This window comes from Protobothrops mucrosquamatus, unplaced genomic scaffold (assembly GCF_001527695.2).
Source record: "Protobothrops mucrosquamatus isolate PMUCROS unplaced genomic scaffold, P.Mucros_1.0 scaffold1007, whole genome shotgun sequence".
NCBI lineage: Eukaryota > Metazoa > Chordata > Lepidosauria > Squamata > Viperidae > Protobothrops > Protobothrops mucrosquamatus.
The window spans coordinates 326,656-344,234 of NW_015387243.1; the positions used below are offsets into that span (position 1 = coordinate 326,656).

The 17,579-nt window shown below is 44.6% G+C and overlaps 1 protein-coding gene across 1 annotated transcript in view; it reads left to right on the forward strand.

The window, feature by feature from the left end:
- Positions 1 to 17,579, forward strand: part of CPNE9 (copine family member 9) — a 65,548-nt gene that overhangs the window by 10,500 nt on the left and 37,469 nt on the right. The window contains exons 2-3 of the mRNA XM_029284836.1: positions 2,306 to 2,346; positions 16,993 to 17,039. Of these exons, the coding sequence (XP_029140669.1) occupies positions 2,306 to 2,346; positions 16,993 to 17,039 (88 nt within the window). The remainder of the gene's footprint in view (positions 1 to 2,305; positions 2,347 to 16,992; positions 17,040 to 17,579) is intronic.

Below are 17,579 nucleotides of genomic sequence, written 5' to 3' on the forward strand. Positions count from 1 at the left end.
GCTCTCACATGACCTCCACAGCCTCTGAAAATCGTGAAAGATCGGGGTGGGCTTTCACGTGTTTTTCGGAGGCTGCGGAGGCCGTGGAAGAGCATTCTCCAAAGCCGCTTCAAGAGCGAAGACTTTGACCTGCATCAAATAGACCTCAGGTGCCTGTCAATGGAAAGAGGACACCGCTTGAAGGTAAGCGGCAGGCAACGGATCCTAGGGATCATACGCAATTGGACTGGTTTATTTTTTTTTAAAAAATAAATGAATATGTAAAGAATTCTTTTTCCTTTGTTGGAGCAGAGAAGGGAGGTGGCATACCAGTGAAGTCAAGTTTCTGAATTTTTGACATGCCCAGACCAAAAGGTTCACCGTCACTGCCCTGGGCCCTGAAACTGTGGCTGCTCCCGCCCTGCAGGGCCCAGTTCCCCACTAACACAAAGCCAGCAGAAGTGAGCTTTCTAGGAAGCAAATTGAATAAATAGCTGCCCGACTGTCTCAATAGCGTCGATTCGGCCTTTTCTGCTTTTTATTATTATTATTATATTTAAATTTATATCCCGCCCTTCTCCTCGCGGACTCAGGGCGGCTGACAATCAATTAAAATACATAAATGACAATACATAGATGACTCCAGAAGATGCTGAGCCAATCTCAAAGGTGCTGCTTCCCCCACCCCCCTTTCAAAAGGCAACTGGACTTTCTTTGTAGACGTTTCACTTCTCATCCAAGAAGCTTCATCGGTTCTGACAGGATGGTGGACCAAAACGTCTTCAGAGAAAACACCCAAGAAAGTCCAGAAAGGGGGGGGGGGGAAGCACCTTTGAGACAACCATGACCTGAATGACTGAGAATCTCCATAGACATGCTGAGCTTCTGGGGACCACTTGAGGCCGGACCGTGTCACCCTCACGTCATGTCTGAATGTCTTTCATTGTATTTCGCTTGTGGTCATAGACTTGGTTTCTAAGATGAAAGTTCTCAAAGGACTGTAAACTTTGTGGCAAGGATCCTAGGGCATGGCAAGAAGATGACCGAGCACGGCAGAGGGGAAAGGGGTCGAGGGATGTTGTGTGCAAGACTTTGAACCTCACCACTGTGTGATTCCCGTTGACTTTATTGTGCTATCTCTTATTTGTTGGAATGTGTATAGCAAGAGCTTCTGATCTTTTTTTTTTACCAAATCAGAAATGCAGAGAAGATAGGTAAGAACCTCGTGTTAGATTTTTTAGGAGATACGTTCTAGATTACACTACTAAATTTTTAAAAAGAAGCTCGGGGTCACCACATATGGATTTTTGGTGTGGGAGGAATGTGAGCCAAATTTCAGTGCTGATGCTCAAAATAAATTCCTGAGCTCAACTTAATTACACACACACTTCTTTTGCATTAGGCTCCAACTGGGGGAGCTCCCGTTAATGCTTTAAAAAAAGAACAAATGTTCTTACGTCCTTGTCCTAGATATCATGAGGCCTAGCAACTTGTACGTGAAAGTAATATCTTTTTCTTTGTTGGACCTCTAGGTTCTAAGTAATAAATAAAGGCGTTTCTAGCTATTGGACCTCTGCATTTGTGTTGCCTCTTGCATAGAAAAAAGAGAGAAGTTCCTAGTTATTTATTATTTCATTTACGTATTATTTTATTTATATCCAGCCTTCATTGTTTTTGTTAAACAACTCAAGGCAGCGAAAATATCTAATACTTCTTCCAGCTCCTATTTTCCCCAAAACCTCAACCCTGTGAGGTGAGTTGGGCTGCGAGAGAATGAAAGGCCACCCAGCCAGTGTTCATGTATGTCTAAGTCAGGAGTAGAACTCACCCTTTCCGGGTTTCTAGCCTGGCACTACAACTGCCAGATCGAACTGGCTGCCTTATGGTCAGGTAGAAAGTAGAAAGTTCTTTATCTTTCTGATAAAAGAAAGCTCTGATTTGGGAATCCAGGGAAGCTGCCAGAATAGATGTGAGCGTTTCACCAGAACTTAAATTGCTGGCAGTTTAAAAGCTCTAACATGGTGGGCTGGCTCTGTTCTCTTTTCTCCAGCGCAAAGCTGCCGCTGGCTGTAGATTTGATTCTCTCCTTTAATGGCCTCTTAATCCAGATGTGTTATAATCCTAACAGAAGGAACGTTTGGCCAGAGAACAGAAAGAAGGGTAGGGTGATTTTATTCTAGGGGAAATTAATTGGAAGCAAGCAAATCCTATGCTTCTTAGACACACACACACACACACACACACAGACAGACAGCCTCTCTGTATTTGCACACTGGTAATGTCTGCTCTTTTTTTCTACCTTCATCTTCTACCTTCATCTTCCCAGGAGTCTGTTGGATATGGACACTTTCTCCAAGTCTGATCCTGGTAAGTAGGTTGAGCTGGGAATAACACTGACACTGGAACCAAATGATGGATATAGAGGGGGAGCCCCCACCCACCCACCCACCCACCCAAGAATCAAAAGCTGGCATCCTTTGACAGCAATCTTGAATTCGTTTCATCGTCCAGCTACCATTAAGAGACAAGAACGTCTCCCCTGATAAGAGTTCAACCATGTTAATTCCTGTCAGACCTTTGAGGTAGGCCAGAAAATGGACTCCCCACAAGTGAGACGGGACAATAGTTTACTGATGTAAGCCACCATAACAGAATCATGAAAACCTGACTGCGTTTTCCCTTCCCTCCCTATTATGGGCAGTCCTCGACTTACGACCACAACCGAGCCCAAAATTTCTGTGGCTAAGCGAGAAGTTGTTAAGAGAGTTTTGCCCCCATTTTACCACCTTTCTTGCACATGAACCGCTGCAGTTGTTAAGTTATAAGTCATAAGTCACTTTTTTCCAGTGCTGTTGTAACTTCAAACGGTCACTAAATGAATGGCTGTAAGTCAAGGACTAGCTACATACCCCCTGGCAGTTAGGTGGAGCTAGTGTGAATTTCTTCTTAATGTTCTCTTTGTCTCTTGTAACCATCTCTGCCAAGTTTCCCCAAGATCCTTTCTATAGCTCCCTACGGTTCCAAGACATCCTTCCCAACTGGATGCCCTTGAGATATATTGGGATTACAATTCCTATCATTTGGGGTAATTGGAATTGGAATTCAGTGCATTCGGAAGAGTCCTGGTTGCAGGAAAACTGCTCTTAGGGGTGTTCTGTCAAGGTTTGATATTAACCAAGTTACCCTACACCAGGGGCAGGCAACCTTGGCTCTTTTATGACTCGTGGACTTCAACTCCCAGAATTCCTGAGCCAGCCATGCTGAGGGAAAAGGGAGAGGTTTCCAAGCTGAGCCATGCTGGCTCAGGAATTCTGGGAGTTGAAGTCCACGAGTCATAAAAGAGCCAAGGTTGCCTACCCCTGCCCTACACAATTGGGAGAATATTGGGAGCATCTCAGTCCCATCACAGGCAGTTGAAGGTGACACATTCACTGAATCGTGGCCGTTTACTTGGTGAGCCATTGGGGAGTTGTCTACCCTACAGAACTGATCATCTCTGGTCATCATGTCTTCTCCAGTCCCGCACAAGCATGATGATACGTGTTGTGCCCAGGGAGGAAGAAAATTACAAGCTAAATCAAATTTATAATCACGGGGTTAGAAAGAAAGCAAAGCGGCTGGCAGGTCTGTGGCGGGGAATAAATCATAAGGAATATTGAGAGGGCAGATTGTGTGTCTCGGAGGGAATGAATGGCTGAATGAATGAATGAACGGGAATTATAGGGTTGCTGTGACTCAATGTCAGGGCATATGCAAATTCCATGTTTCAAATTCATAATTACTGGTGGAAATCCAGGCGAGCTGCTGCCAGTCAGTTTGGGATAGGCAACGTTTTGGGGCCGGATCTTGAAATATGTGGTGGACATGCTCACAATAGCTATCTAGAAGAAGAGAAGAGAAGAGAAGAGAAGAGAATAAGAAATAGAACAGAATAGAATAAGAAATAGAACAGAATAGAATAGAATAGAATAGAATAGAATAGAATAGAATAGAATAGAATAAGAAATAGAACAGAACAGAACAGAATGGAATAGAATAGAATAAGAAATAGAACAGAACAGAATAGAATAGAATAAGAAATAGAACAGAACAGAACAGAATAGAATAGAATAAGAAATAGAACAGAACAGAGTAGTAGAATAGAATAGAATAAGAAATAGAACAGAACAGAATAGAATAGAATAAGAAATAGAACAGAATAGAATAGAATAAGAAATAGAACAGAACAGAATAGAATAGAATAGAATAGAATAGAATAGAATAGAATAAGAAATAGAACAGAACAGAATAGAATAGAATAAGAAATAGAACAGAATAGAATAGAATAGGAACAGAACAGAATACAATGCAATGCAATGCAATACAATACAATACAATACAATACTTTATTTGGCCAAGTGTGATTAGACACACAAGGAATTTGTCTCTGGTATAGAAGCTCTCAGTGTACATGCAAAGCATCAGAATACTAATCATAATCATAATAGTAATACCAATAAGAGGGGGTAGTAAGGAAGATAATAAGAATGCTAATAGCAGTACTACAGCCATGCTACCTGGATAAATATACACAGACATTAGATAGTACTGCATATTAGCCAAAGCATCCCAGCTTCCTATTTAAGGTTCCCGGAGTTTTAAAAAGTCAGTTGGGCAAATATTCTTCTGGACATCTCACAGTTCAAGGTGACTCTGAGCATTTTGACCTTACAGCCTCACCTGTAGTGCACGCGGCTATTGAGTGATACTTTGTGACAATTTTTTTAATTGGGATTCCCCGTTTTATTCATGGACTTTTGAGGGGTCCAAGCATCGCTGCCCATCTAACTAACCTTGACTTTTAGCACTTTGTAGAGTCTGTCCCCACCCCCAGGAAATTTTAGCACCATGAGTTTGATTATGAGGTTTTACAGAAGCTCATTGGCAAGGCTTTACGTTACTATAAGCTAAATTCAGCTCCAAGGACTCATCACCTTTACCCAGGCAGCTAAGCTCTCTGTCAGCAATCTTCCTGCCTTTTGCCCATCATTTTTCTTTTCATTAAAAATATATGTTCAGGAAGCAAGAAATAAAGAGCTGCACAATGGCAGGTGATTGCTAGCAGGGGAAGCAGAGCGAGAAAAAGGGCCAGGCAGGTGCTTGACAAAAGGCAATCACTTTTAGAAAATGAAGGTAATTCACATGATCTGAATGGTGGAGTTAGTAAAAGCTGCTTTCCTCTCAATGGCAAAACAACTGACAGCGCCATCATTGTTATGATCACAGGACGATCACGGTGCCCAGGGCAATGGGTTTATACCCCAGAGCCTCTGAGGGATGATTTTGGAACGAATCCCTGAAGGTGGAAAGTTTCAAGAAACTCATGAGGGCATTGTTGGACTGCCTTAAGCCTGGGCAGACAGACGGAAATTGTATTCAGAATGAAGGCAGCATTCTTGGTTCACATTTTCATGCTTGACGGAATATGAAACTCCATTGCCATACTTTGACTTACCCATCTTACAGAACATAGAAGCATAGAGTTGGAAGGGAACTTTGAGATCATCTAGTCCAGTGGTGGCAGAGACAGCACTCAGAGCCCTCTCTGTGGGCACGCCCGCATGCCGTTGCCCCAGCCCCGCCTCCACTTGCGGCCCCCTCCTCACTAGCAGCCCCCTGGAAGAGAGTCGCCCTCGGGCGTGGCCTGCGCAGAGCAGCGCAGCCAAGGACATGGCAGCCGGGCAGCGGGGGCAAGACTCCACCCTTGCACCCCATCGTGCGCAGGTGGTGCTGTGCGGTGTGGGCGGAGGGTGTAGCCGCCATGGCGCTGCTGGGTCGCTATGGTGATCTGTGGCGGGCCATGGAGGCGGTGGGTGGCCCTGTGGGTGGGCAGGGTGGGGTGGGGGGAAGTGCGGGGGGTGGGGGGGCGGGGCAGGGGCGGGGCAGGGGCACTCAGTCTCTAAAAGGTTCGCCATCACTGATCTAGTCCAACCCCCTGCTTGAGCAGGAGACTTTGTACCAGGGGTGTGTGAAACTGCTGGCCCGCGGGCCGGATGCGTCACGTGGAAGCCACGCCCACCCCAGCTCCGGCAAGGGGGAAAAAGTCGCAATATGTTGTGATGCGGTGAGTTTGATACCCCTACTCTGTACCATTTCAGACAAATGGCTGTCCAGTCTCTTCTTGAAAGCCTCCAGTGATGGAGCACTCACAACCTGTGAAGGCAAGCCATTCCACTGGTTGATTGTTCTCGCTGACAGGAAGTTTCTCCTAAGTTCTAGGTTGCTTCTCTCTTTGTTACCATCCATTATTTCTTATCTTGCCTTCTGGTGCCCCCCACTCACCCATCTGTGTAGCAGCCCCTCAAAAATCTTGGAGTCAAATGATAGAGCGAGTTATTGTTTTTTATTTATTGACCAACAGCACAGTGTGGTGTGAATAGAAGTTACATTCCAAAAGGGTGAGCTTTGTCTCGTGACGATGCAATTATTCTCACATCTTGCTCGTTCTCTTCAAACCCTTGGAATCCTTTACATGTCAATTGTCCTTCTTCTGACTGGATCAGTGCTGCCTCTGGATGGCGTTTTGGGGAATGCAGAAAAGGGCATTCCAGTCAGTGGGACCATCCCATTCCCATCTCCATGTCCTCACTTTCTGGCTCGATTTTTCAGTAAGACAAGAACAAATGGCAATTGTATGGCAATAAGGAGGGTAGCTTGAATCCGGAGTGGGAGGAAGAGAAAATAAGAAGGTAGGAATTGTCAATCTTCTCAGATACACCAGACAGGAAAAATGACCAGGATAGCTAATTCTACTTTATTTTACCGCTTTCTTAAAATAACAAGTACAAATATCTCACCACCTCTTTTACAGCCTGAGAAACTAGGTGGTGTCCCCTTTGCGCTTCTTTTTCCGTCCTTTATGCAGCTGCAGGCTATGCCTTCCCTTATCTGACTGTTCCCTAGGCAGCATCTCTTCACCCAGTCTCTCAAGGTCTTTCTCCTAAACCTTTACAGGAACTCCCACGAATGCAGAACTATCCATCCTGCGGCTGCTTCACAGCATGTAGCAAATATCTGCAACAGTTCAGTAGCTTCCTCTTTCCATGGGATTGTAAAAGCCGCTGCTGTTTAAGATGTGGCAGACAGCAGCTGTGCTCCAAGGCGCATTTTGGAGATAAGACAAAATGCTGTATGACTCTGAAAATGTGTCTCTGCAGCATTTCCTGGGAAGAACAGTTGAGACGGAACTCAAATTGGATGGAGACCACCAGCATCATGGAAAGCTAAAGTTTTACAACACAGTTTCCAGAATCAGGGCATCGTGAAAGTCCATAAAAGAATGCTTTATGATCAGGAAGCAGCTTTTTCCCACCAAGCGCCCTGCAGATGTGTGAGGCTACAATGACCAAGTTGTAAGCCATGACATCTGGAGGATGCCCAGATGAAGCAGTCTGGGCACCCTCCAGATGTTGAGGATCTAACTCTAGTTTTGAAGTCTTCTCTTCTTTCCAAAAGCTGTTCTTTCTGGTTTGTTTCTAGCCACCTTAACAAATCTTTTTGAAACATGCACCAAGTATGGAGGAAAGTTGCTATCATGAGGGTGAAACCCCATTAAAACGAAGGACTAGTTCAAATTTTAGCACCATAGTTGGATTAGACCCGTCTCTTGCCCCTTGACGTTGAGGACCATGAGTCTCTGCTGCATTGCTTTGACTCTTGTTTCACTCTGCGATAGAAAAATGTGGCGAGGCCCGGATCTCTTCTGTATTATACGCTGTTAAAACATAGAACATAGAACACCAGAGTTGGAATGGACTTTGGAGGTCTTCTAGTTCAGGGCTTTTCAACCAGTGGTACGGGTACTACCTGTGGAACATTGGCACCTGGCAGGTGGTACGCGACCATCCTAGAAAAGTGGTAGCGGGGGAGGGGAATGAGTTGAACCGATGGCAGCACTTCACAAGCCTGAGCGAGAGACGGCTGGAGCTGCAGGGCTGTCAGGGCTCAGCGGAAGTGCCAGGATCAGCGCCAGGCTCCAGCTGATCGGCGCTTCTTTGGGGCTGTCAGGGCTCAGCGGAAGCACCAGGATCAGCGCCAGGCTCCAGCTGGAGCAAGGCGCTAATCCTGGTGCTTCTGCTGAGCCCAGAAGAAGCGCCAATCAGCTGGAATGTTGCAGCATCTCCAGGGTCTTGTGATTTACATTCAGATGCTTGGCAACTGATTCATATTTATGACGGTCACAGTGTCCCAGGGTCAGGTGAAGTGACCAAAACCTGCTGCAACCACCCAGCAGACAGGGGGGGGCATAAAAACCAAACACCCCCACCCTACCTCCGCTGCCAATCCTCAACAGACATGCTCACAACAATGAAAACCTCGGACAGGAGGAAGAGTGCAGCTGGGTGGGCAGGCAGGTGTCTTGCTTGGCTGTGGCTTGGGGGGCACTTTTTTCAGTGCCATTGTAACTTCGAACAGTCATTAAGCGAACTGTTGTAAGTCGAGGACTACCTGTACTTTATCACTTTTTTCCTTTTTCGGGGGGGGGGGTGTCATCAAGTTTTTAACACCTTGCTAGGCGGCTGGTGGTACTCGGATATTGCCATATCCTAAAAGTGGTACAATGGGTGAAAAGGTTGAAAAGCCCTGTACTAGTTCAACCTCCTGCTCAAGCAGGAGATCCTATACCAGGGGTAGGCAACCTTGGTTCTTTTATGACTTGTGGACTTCAATACCCAGAATTCCTGAACCAGCCAGGCTGACTCAGGAATTCTGGGAGTTGAAGTCCACAAGTCATAAAAGAGCCAAGGTTGCCTATCCCTGTCCTATACCATTTCATTCAAATGACTGTCCAATCTCGTCTTAAAAACCTCCGGTGATAGAGCTTCTACAACTTCTAGAGGCAAGTCATTCCTCTGATTAATTCTTCTCACTGTCTGGAAATTTCTGCTTAGTTCCAGGTTCGATCTCTCTTTAATGATCTTCCACCCATTCCTTCTTGACCTGCCCTCAGGTGCTTTGGAACATAAGCTGATCCCCTCTTCTCTGTGACAGGTCCTCAAATTCTGGAAGACTGCTATCATTATCACTCCTAGTCCTTCTCTTCATTAGACTACACATACCTGCAGTCTGACCAAATCATCCGTCGTTAGGGATGTTTTCTTACCCCCCAGGTGAAGAGAATGCCCTAAGCTCATCCACACAAGTTGCTATTGGGCGCATTTTTGGCTTCTTGCAATTGCCCATTGGTCTCCAGAGAGGTCTGTTAGCGTAATTTCAGGGCATTATGGAAGATTCTGGGGAGCACAGGAAAGACGGGGACTTGATTGCTCCCCCCCCTCCCAAACAAGGAATAATGAAAGACTATAATCAAATATGTTCCAGAGAGACATGCTAGTTTCAGCAGGATAATTCTGCAGATCACTTTACAAATGACTGTAGAAAAATCTTCCAAGAACCGGCCAGAATCGATGAAGCTTCTTGGATGAGAAGCGAAACAACTACTACTACTACTACTACTACTACTACTACTACTACTACTACTTCTCCTTCTCCTTGTTCTTCTCCTTGTTCTCCTTCTCCTCCTCCGTCTCCTCCTTCTCCTCCTCCTCCTTCTTCTTCTTCCCCTTCTCCTTCTTTTCCTTCTCCTCCTCCTCCTTCTTCTCCTCCTCCCCCTCCTCCTCCTCCTTCTCCTCCTCCTCCTCCTCCTCCTCCTCCTCCTCTTCTTCTTCTTCTTCTTCTTCTTCTTCTTCTTCTTCTTCTTCTTCTTCTTCTTCTTCTTCTTCTTCTTCTTCTTCTTCCTCGTTCTTGTCCTCGTCCTCATCCTCATCCTCCTCTTCCTCCTTTCTCCTCCTTCCTTCTAGAGAAAAAAAACCCAGTCCAGTTGCCTTTTGAAAAAGCACATTTGAGACAACTATGACCTGGATGACTGAGAATTCCCACAGACATTTGCCAAGAATAGTGTGTTTGCTGTCTCCCATCTCATCACCAAATCTCCCTGTATTTTCTTCCTAACACACTTAAATTTAGTGTCCTAAATCTATTCATTTTTATTCAGAAATAAGTTTCATCCAACTGGCCAGGATCAATTCAACTCCTTGCATGCCTCTTTCCTCCACTCTCAGTTCTCATGTGGGTCAGAAAACCTTTCTTCAACAGAGTGCCTACTAACAGTAGTTGGAGAAAGAGCTCAGTTGTGCTGTGAAACTCCTCAAGGCAAGAAAATGTGTGCAAGAAGCAGTGTAGCTCGTTTTTTTGTTCACGTGTGGTTAATGTTCCTTGTAAAGGAGTTTTTTTAATGTGTTTCCATCAGTATTTTAATTTTCAGTTATTGGATTGCATTTTTAATTTGTGTAAAGACACACCCATATTTTTTTAATGGTGTAGGAAGTTAAATATTAAGGGCGACTTTATACCTCATTACCTAGAAATAATGGGGCTTATTCTGAGCACATAATCAGATAAGAATTTGAACAGTTACAGGACAGCAAGTGAAAAACAGGGCTAAGATTTTTCTGCCTACTGGCAGTTGGTGCCATGAAACCTTGAGAAAATCTTTCTCAATGAAACTTTTAGTTGTTGTTTGACCAATATGTGGGATCCGTGGTGCTCTCTGAGCTTCATTACCAAACTAGGTAACATCATCAATACTGCAAAGGAGAGGGGTTGGCTCTTATTTTTATATACTAGTGACTTGCTCTGTTAGCGTTGGTGGGACTGTTCGTTGATTAGGCGATTGTTCAAGGAACCATTAAGAACATTCCCCCAAAGCTGCCAAAATACAAAAATAAGAGCGAACCTCTCTCCCTTCTAGATGATGTTACCAATTGTTGAAGGGAAAGTCTTCATCGTGGTTCAGTCCAAGCCGGGAATAAACAACATGGTGACTGCTTTAAAAAGAAGGTTGCAGTTTATTGAAGAGGAGAGCCAGACAGGAAGATGGCTCTGGAAGAAAAAGAGAGCAAGCACATGTAGGGAGTGGGTTTTTATACCCTCTGGAGCCTTTTGTTTGGAGTTGTTCCTGTGGCATGAACTTTGACCTGAGTCTGACTGTGCCTTTCTGGTATTCTGATGGTGGTGTATTAATCCTATTATGTCTCAAGGGTCATATTCTGCTTCCCTGGGGCTGGGGCTGATGACTCTTAGATTTTTGGTGTTGATTCTAGGGATCTTTCTTCCTAATCCCAGTTTCCTGACTCCAGTCTTTCTGACAAGATTATCACATTTGCAATTCTGTAGACCTGGTTTCTGTTTGGGACAGAGAGACTTTTAAATATTTCCAAAAATATTTCTTTCTCTGGGGGGGGCTGACTTCCCTCACTAGTTTGGTAATGAAATGTCTGCAAAAAAAGCACCAAGCTCTGAGAATCCCAAGGACCCCGCAGTTCAACCCTGAACTACAAATATTGTCTTCTGTCAGGACCTGGTATTTATAGAGGGGAGGGGAATGCTCAGGGATGCAGCTTCCTAGATCCCAATGCCCAGGGATACTGATTAAAGCAATCAACGTAGTTGTTGTTTTGCTGGACTCTATGACAGACAATTTTTAAAAGGTGAATTTAGATCAAGGAAGTTTAATGCATTTGCTCTCTGTTAGAATCCTGAATAGTAATGCCTGAGGGGGGGGGGGAAATCTGAGATATCATAAATGAGTTGTGAAATGAAGTGAGGCCTGGATTTTTCGGAAAAAGGCAAAACTATCCCTTCAGGGGAAATAGGTCTGAGAAATCCCTTTCAAGTAGAAATGTTATTTTTCCCAGAATAATTGGTTTGATCTGCTGAAATACTGAGTCAAGTTACAAATTGCTTGACACGCGTAAGAAAGCATTGGATGAAATATTTAGTTTTGCTTTGATATTAATCACAATTGATGTACAAATCCAGGCTATGTTTAGTATCTTTTAGATCAGGCAGGCACATTGCTGGATTGTTATCTAGACACATTCCTAATAAAACATCTTGGCAGACAACAGTGGAATAGAGTTTGAAATGACAATGTCATGGCTTGGAATGTGTGTGTTCTGCTAAAGCAAGCACAACTTAAGGAACTTCTCTTTTCTTTAAGAAATCTCAGGGATGAAGATGCAAGTTATTGTGGACAATTGATTAACAATCCTTGCATTGGTTAATAATCAATGGCACGCAACCCAAAATAATAGCAGGATCAATTTTATATTGGAAATACAGCTGCCTTCCGATTTCACCATAATACATGCCAGACATCTCCAAACTTGGCAGCTTTAAGACTTGTGGATTTCAACTCCATTCCATGCTGGCAGGGGAATTCTGGAAGTTAAAGTCCAGAAGTCTTAAAGTTGCCAAGTTTGGAGACCCCTGATATATGCCAACAGAGAAATAATTGCAGAATCTCAGACTTCTCCCTATGTATTAATAGTAGTAGTAGTAGTAGTAGTAGTAGTAGTAGTAGTAAAGTTGGAAGGGACCTTGGAGGTCATCTAGTCCAACCCCCTGCTCAGGCAGGAAACCCTGTACCATTTCGGACAAATGGCTGTCCAGTCTCTTCTTAAAAACTTCCAGTGTTGGAGCATTCACCACTTCTGGAGGCAGGTTGTTCCACTGGTTAATTGTTCTAACTGTCAGGAAGTTTCTCCTTAGTTCTAGGTTGCTTCTCTCTTTGGTTAGTTTCCATCTGTTGCTTTTTGTCCTGCCTTCAGGTGCTTTGGAGAATAGCTTGACTCCCTCTTCTTTGTGGCAGCCCCTGAGATATTGGAACACTGCTATCATGTCCCCCCTCGTCCTTCTCTTCATTAAACTAGACATGCCCAATTCCAGCAGCCGTTCCTTATATGTTTTAGCCTCCAGTCCCCTAATCATCTTTGTTGCTCTTCTTTGTACTCTTTCTAGAGTCTCAACATCTTTTTTACATCGTGGTGACCAAAACTGGATGCAGTATTCGAAGTGTGGCTTTACCAAGGCATTGTAAAGTGGTATTAACACTTCACGTGATCTTGATTCTATCCCTCTTTTAATGCAGCCTAGCACTGTGTTGGCCTTTTTGGCAGCTGCAGCACACTGCTCGCTCATATTTAGGTGATTGTCCACTAGGACCCCGAGGTCCCTCTCACAGTTACTACTATTAAGCAAGGTGCCCAGTGTTCACATCTGTCCAGATCCTTCTGTATCTTAAGCCTGTCTTCTGGAGTGTTGTCTATTCCTGCCAGCTTGGTGTCGGCTGCAAATTTGATGAATTCCCCATCTATCGTTGATGAAGATGTTGAAGAGCACTGGGCCCAGAACAGAGCCCTGGGGCACCCCACTACACACTTCCCTCCATGTAGATGTGGTTCCATTGAGGACCACATGCTGAGCTACGGATCCATCTGGTAGTGATGCTATCTACCCCACATTTTTCTATCTTGTCAAGTAGTAGGTTGTGATCTACTTTATCAAATGCCTTACTGAAGTTCAAGTAAATTATATCCACAGCATTCCTCTGATCCACTAATTTTGTCACTTGGTCAAAGAATGCAATAAGATTTGTCTGGCATGATCTATTATTGACAAACCCATGTTGGCTTTTAGTAATGACTTTGTTTGCCTCTAGGTGTTCGCTGATTCGTTGTTTGATTATCTTTTCCAGGATCTTCCCAGGTATCGAGGTCAGGCTGATAGGTCTGTAATTTCCTGGGTCCATTTTTTTTCCTTTTTTTGAAGATGGGAACTACATCAGCTCTTTTCCAGTCCTCTGACAGTTCCCCAGTGCTCCAGGATCTTTGAAAAATATAGTTCAGTGGTTCTGAGATCACATCTGCCAGTTCCTTGAGAACCTTGGGGTGTAATCCATCTGGTCCTGGCGATTTGAACTCGTCTAGGCTGGACAGGTGCTCACTTATTTAGTCTCCCCAAGTTTTAGTCTGGATGCTTGTGCTGTGACCTTTTTAAAAAATTACTTTGATGTATTTATTTATTTATAGTTCATACTCTGATACAATGATAAACCGTTTCAAACCAGGGCAAAACTGCTCTAGAGGGGAAGTAAATTTGCAATGTAATCTATAACTTATGAAGCTCCAAGTGGTTTGGCACAAGGATACAAGAGTGCCCAGAGCTACTGGAAGTTGGGTGATATATACATTTAATATATTATATTTATATGCCACTCATCTCACCATTACAGCAACTCTGGGTGACTTACAGCATAACAGAAAAAGAATACAAAACCATTAAAAACTAAGAAAAATTAAAGACTAAGAACAAGAGGATAGGCGACATAGGGTGTCAGAGCATGCACAATCTTATTGCGCTGAGGTAACCCAGGAGTAAATACAGTAAACAGTGGTCTGTATTAAGTGGTGGCTTATATTACACTATCTACAATATACACTAGGAACAAAATACATACATGTAATACAGCAAACTCCAACATACAGCAGTTACAGCAGGAAACAGACAAGAGAGAACACAGCAGCAAAAGCCTTCCCTTTTCTACTCAGACTCTTAAAGGGACACAGACATCTGCTGAGTCATTCCTATCATTGCATCATCCACCTTACATTACATCAGCTGGTTAGCCTTTAAATCATTATCCTGACATAGAGGTGGAAATGGTCTCTCTTACCCCCGTCAGCTACGCTCAGCATAGAGGCCTGTATCGAGACTCCAAGCAAGCCAGCAAAGCCAGAGAATATTCCAAAGGACAGGGACCATAGCAGAAAAAAACTCATCATCCAGACTCTGCCAGCTGAATTTTTTTGGCAGACGAGATCCAAAGTAGCCCCTCTTCTGCTGGAACAAATGGGACAGGCCAGTCCAATTGGGATGAAAAAGCTTCTCAGATTATTAGTATTATTAGGGTTCTTTGCACAGTCATGCTTGATGGTGTTAGAGGTATCGTTGCAGGACGTAAGCTGTTCCAAGTAAAACTGCCTTTTGCAATTGCCTAATAGATTATCATGGTTTGTTGCACAGTTAGCCAGATGTTTAGACTGGATTTGGCATTTTTCTCCACCTATCATGTCCTTCTTAAGAACCTGGGATAGGCAGATATTGACGTTTGACGGTGTTAGAGGTATCGTCGCAGGATGTAAGCCAGTGGTGGCGAACCTATGGCACGGGGCCAGAGGCGGCACTCAGAGCCCTCTCTATGGGCACATGCACAATGCCCCGGAGATGGCAACTATCCCTCTTCAACCAGCAGCCTGCTAACTTGCCGAGGTCCCACATGGCCAGATGCATCCCAGCACGGCTGGTTCCCCCCCCCATCCCGTCCCTCCAGGCCTCTCATGCTCTCCTTTTCCCGGGCACGACCCACTGCATCGCCTCCTCAGCTGTCGGCCGGCCATCCAGCTCAGAGGCGGCTTCTTTGAACTGTTGGCGGCAGGCTGCAGAGCCCCAGAGTGCACCAGTTGAGGGGCCAGCAGGCTGTGGCTGCTGACGGACACCGTCGGCCCCCATTCGCTTGCTGGCCTCTATGTGCGGGGGCCGATGGTGTCAGGCAGCAGCCACCCCGGTCCTTGTCTTGCCGCATGGCAATGGCACCCCCACCCTGTCTCGCCTCACCCCGCAGGACGAGCCTCCTGCCCACTGCCCCACCTGCCAGAGACCCCCTGGATCTCCCCCAACCCTGCCCATCCCCCACAGGCATCCCTCCCCACGAGCAACATTGAGGTGATCACGCCCACCTTGGCCACACCCACCAAATCTGCCATGACCACCACAGCCATGACCACCCAGTGAGCCACCCCACCTGGCACCTGGCGATAAATAAGTGGGCTTTGGGTTGCAGTTTGGGCACTCGGTCTCTAAAAGGTTCGCCATCACTGATGTAAGCTGTTCCGAGTAAAGTTGCCTTTTGCAATTGACTGATGGTGAATTTGTCAGTGCCGGTGGACAAATTCAAGTGGTGCTCCAATTGTTTTGGGATTGCACCCTAGGCACCTATTATCTCTGCTTTCACGTTCTATTTCTGTTGTTAATATTATTGTTCTTACAGGACTGCGCCTTCAACCAGCATAACAGGATCTGTCCAATAAGAGCAGTTTGGGGAAAAACTTTCAGTGGTTCCCCCACTACTAAGAGATTATAGAGGCAAGGCCAGAGGATGCCTCTCCGTTACGGCCCCTTGTTATAAAATACTTCATCACCAGAAATCAGGCTTGCTCCAATCTTCTTGGTCTTTCAAAAGCAAGCTAAACCCGAGCTATTCCAGTAATTCTTTTAAATGCTTAAGATATCACTCTAGAACTGTTTATGTGCTCTCATTTTAAGATAAAACGAGAGCACATCAACATCTGTTAGATGACTATAACAAATTCCATAATTATAGGATAATTATTTCTATGGCACTATTTTATTATGGATGTTTTCCCTTGTAAATAGCTGAGAGTCATAAGATTGTGGCAGTGGATATACCTAATAAGTAAAATAAATCTCACTGGTGCTAGCCAATCAATGGCATGTACTTAGGGAACATTTAACACTACTTATTACTGAATTAAATCATTGGTGTTTGGCTCAATATTATCTAGGCTGACTGGCAGCAGCTCATTTGCTTTTAAATATAGGTTTCTCCAGCCTTAGAAATGTTTCACATTCAGCCTGGAATCTTTTCATGTTGTTTACTACTCAATAGCACCCTTTTCCCATCTATATGATGCAAACTTGCAGAGATCTTGACTCAGAGAGGAAAACATTATGTGTGAGCTTAATTAACATTTAACACTGGAGAGAAACAACACATTTTGACTACTACAAAAGAGAAAAAAAAACCAGACCGGATGGTGGTTTAGAGCAAGAATAACAGAAAACTGAGGGGGGGGAAATTAAACTTCTCTCCCTCCCTCCCCCATTTCCACTCCAAATTCTTGTCTCCAAAATGGCATTTTTAGTAGAAAAAGCAGTTTCTAATAAACAGGGAAGGAGGGAGATTGATGCCCCCAAAGATGCATTGTGAGTGTGATATGAAAGTAATGGGTTTATTTGCATGTGTAAAATTAAAAACATGTAGCAACAGGGACCATGTCGAGGTTGGCTTGAAGCATATACAACTTCTTCTGAATGTTTTCCTTGTTGTTACAGTGGTGATTCTTTATATCCAAGAAACTGCAGACAAAGAATGGCGAGAGGTGAGGTTCCCCTCCCTAACATGGATACATGTGTTTTATCCAGTGGTTGGCCAAACCTTTCTGGCATATTTCAATAGTATCTTATTGATAGACTCCTGGGTTCTGATTGGGTGGATCCTTGCCAGACTCTCTCTATCAAGGATCTCTCTATGGTCCAGTAATCTTCCTTCCAAGCCACTTAGCAATTCTTCCCCATTGCCCACAATGTTTAGGACAGGGGTAGGCAACCTTGGCTCTTTTATGACTCGTGGACTTCAACTCCCAGAATTTCTGAGGCAGCCAGTCATAAAAGAGCCAAGGTTGCCTACCCCTGGTCTAGGAGGTTCTAGGTTTAAAACCTCGATGTCAAGCCGTCGTGTCTTGGCGCTGCACAAACCAGCCAGCAAGCAGGAACGTTAGACATATGGTAGTTTAATCACTCCATGTAGGTTAAAGTCAGCACTGGGAGGCGTTCGCTCCCAATGCCTTACATAGCATGTGTTCCGGCCCCACCCTTGTGGATACGCCCCGGCCCCACCCACCTCCCAAGCCACCATCCTA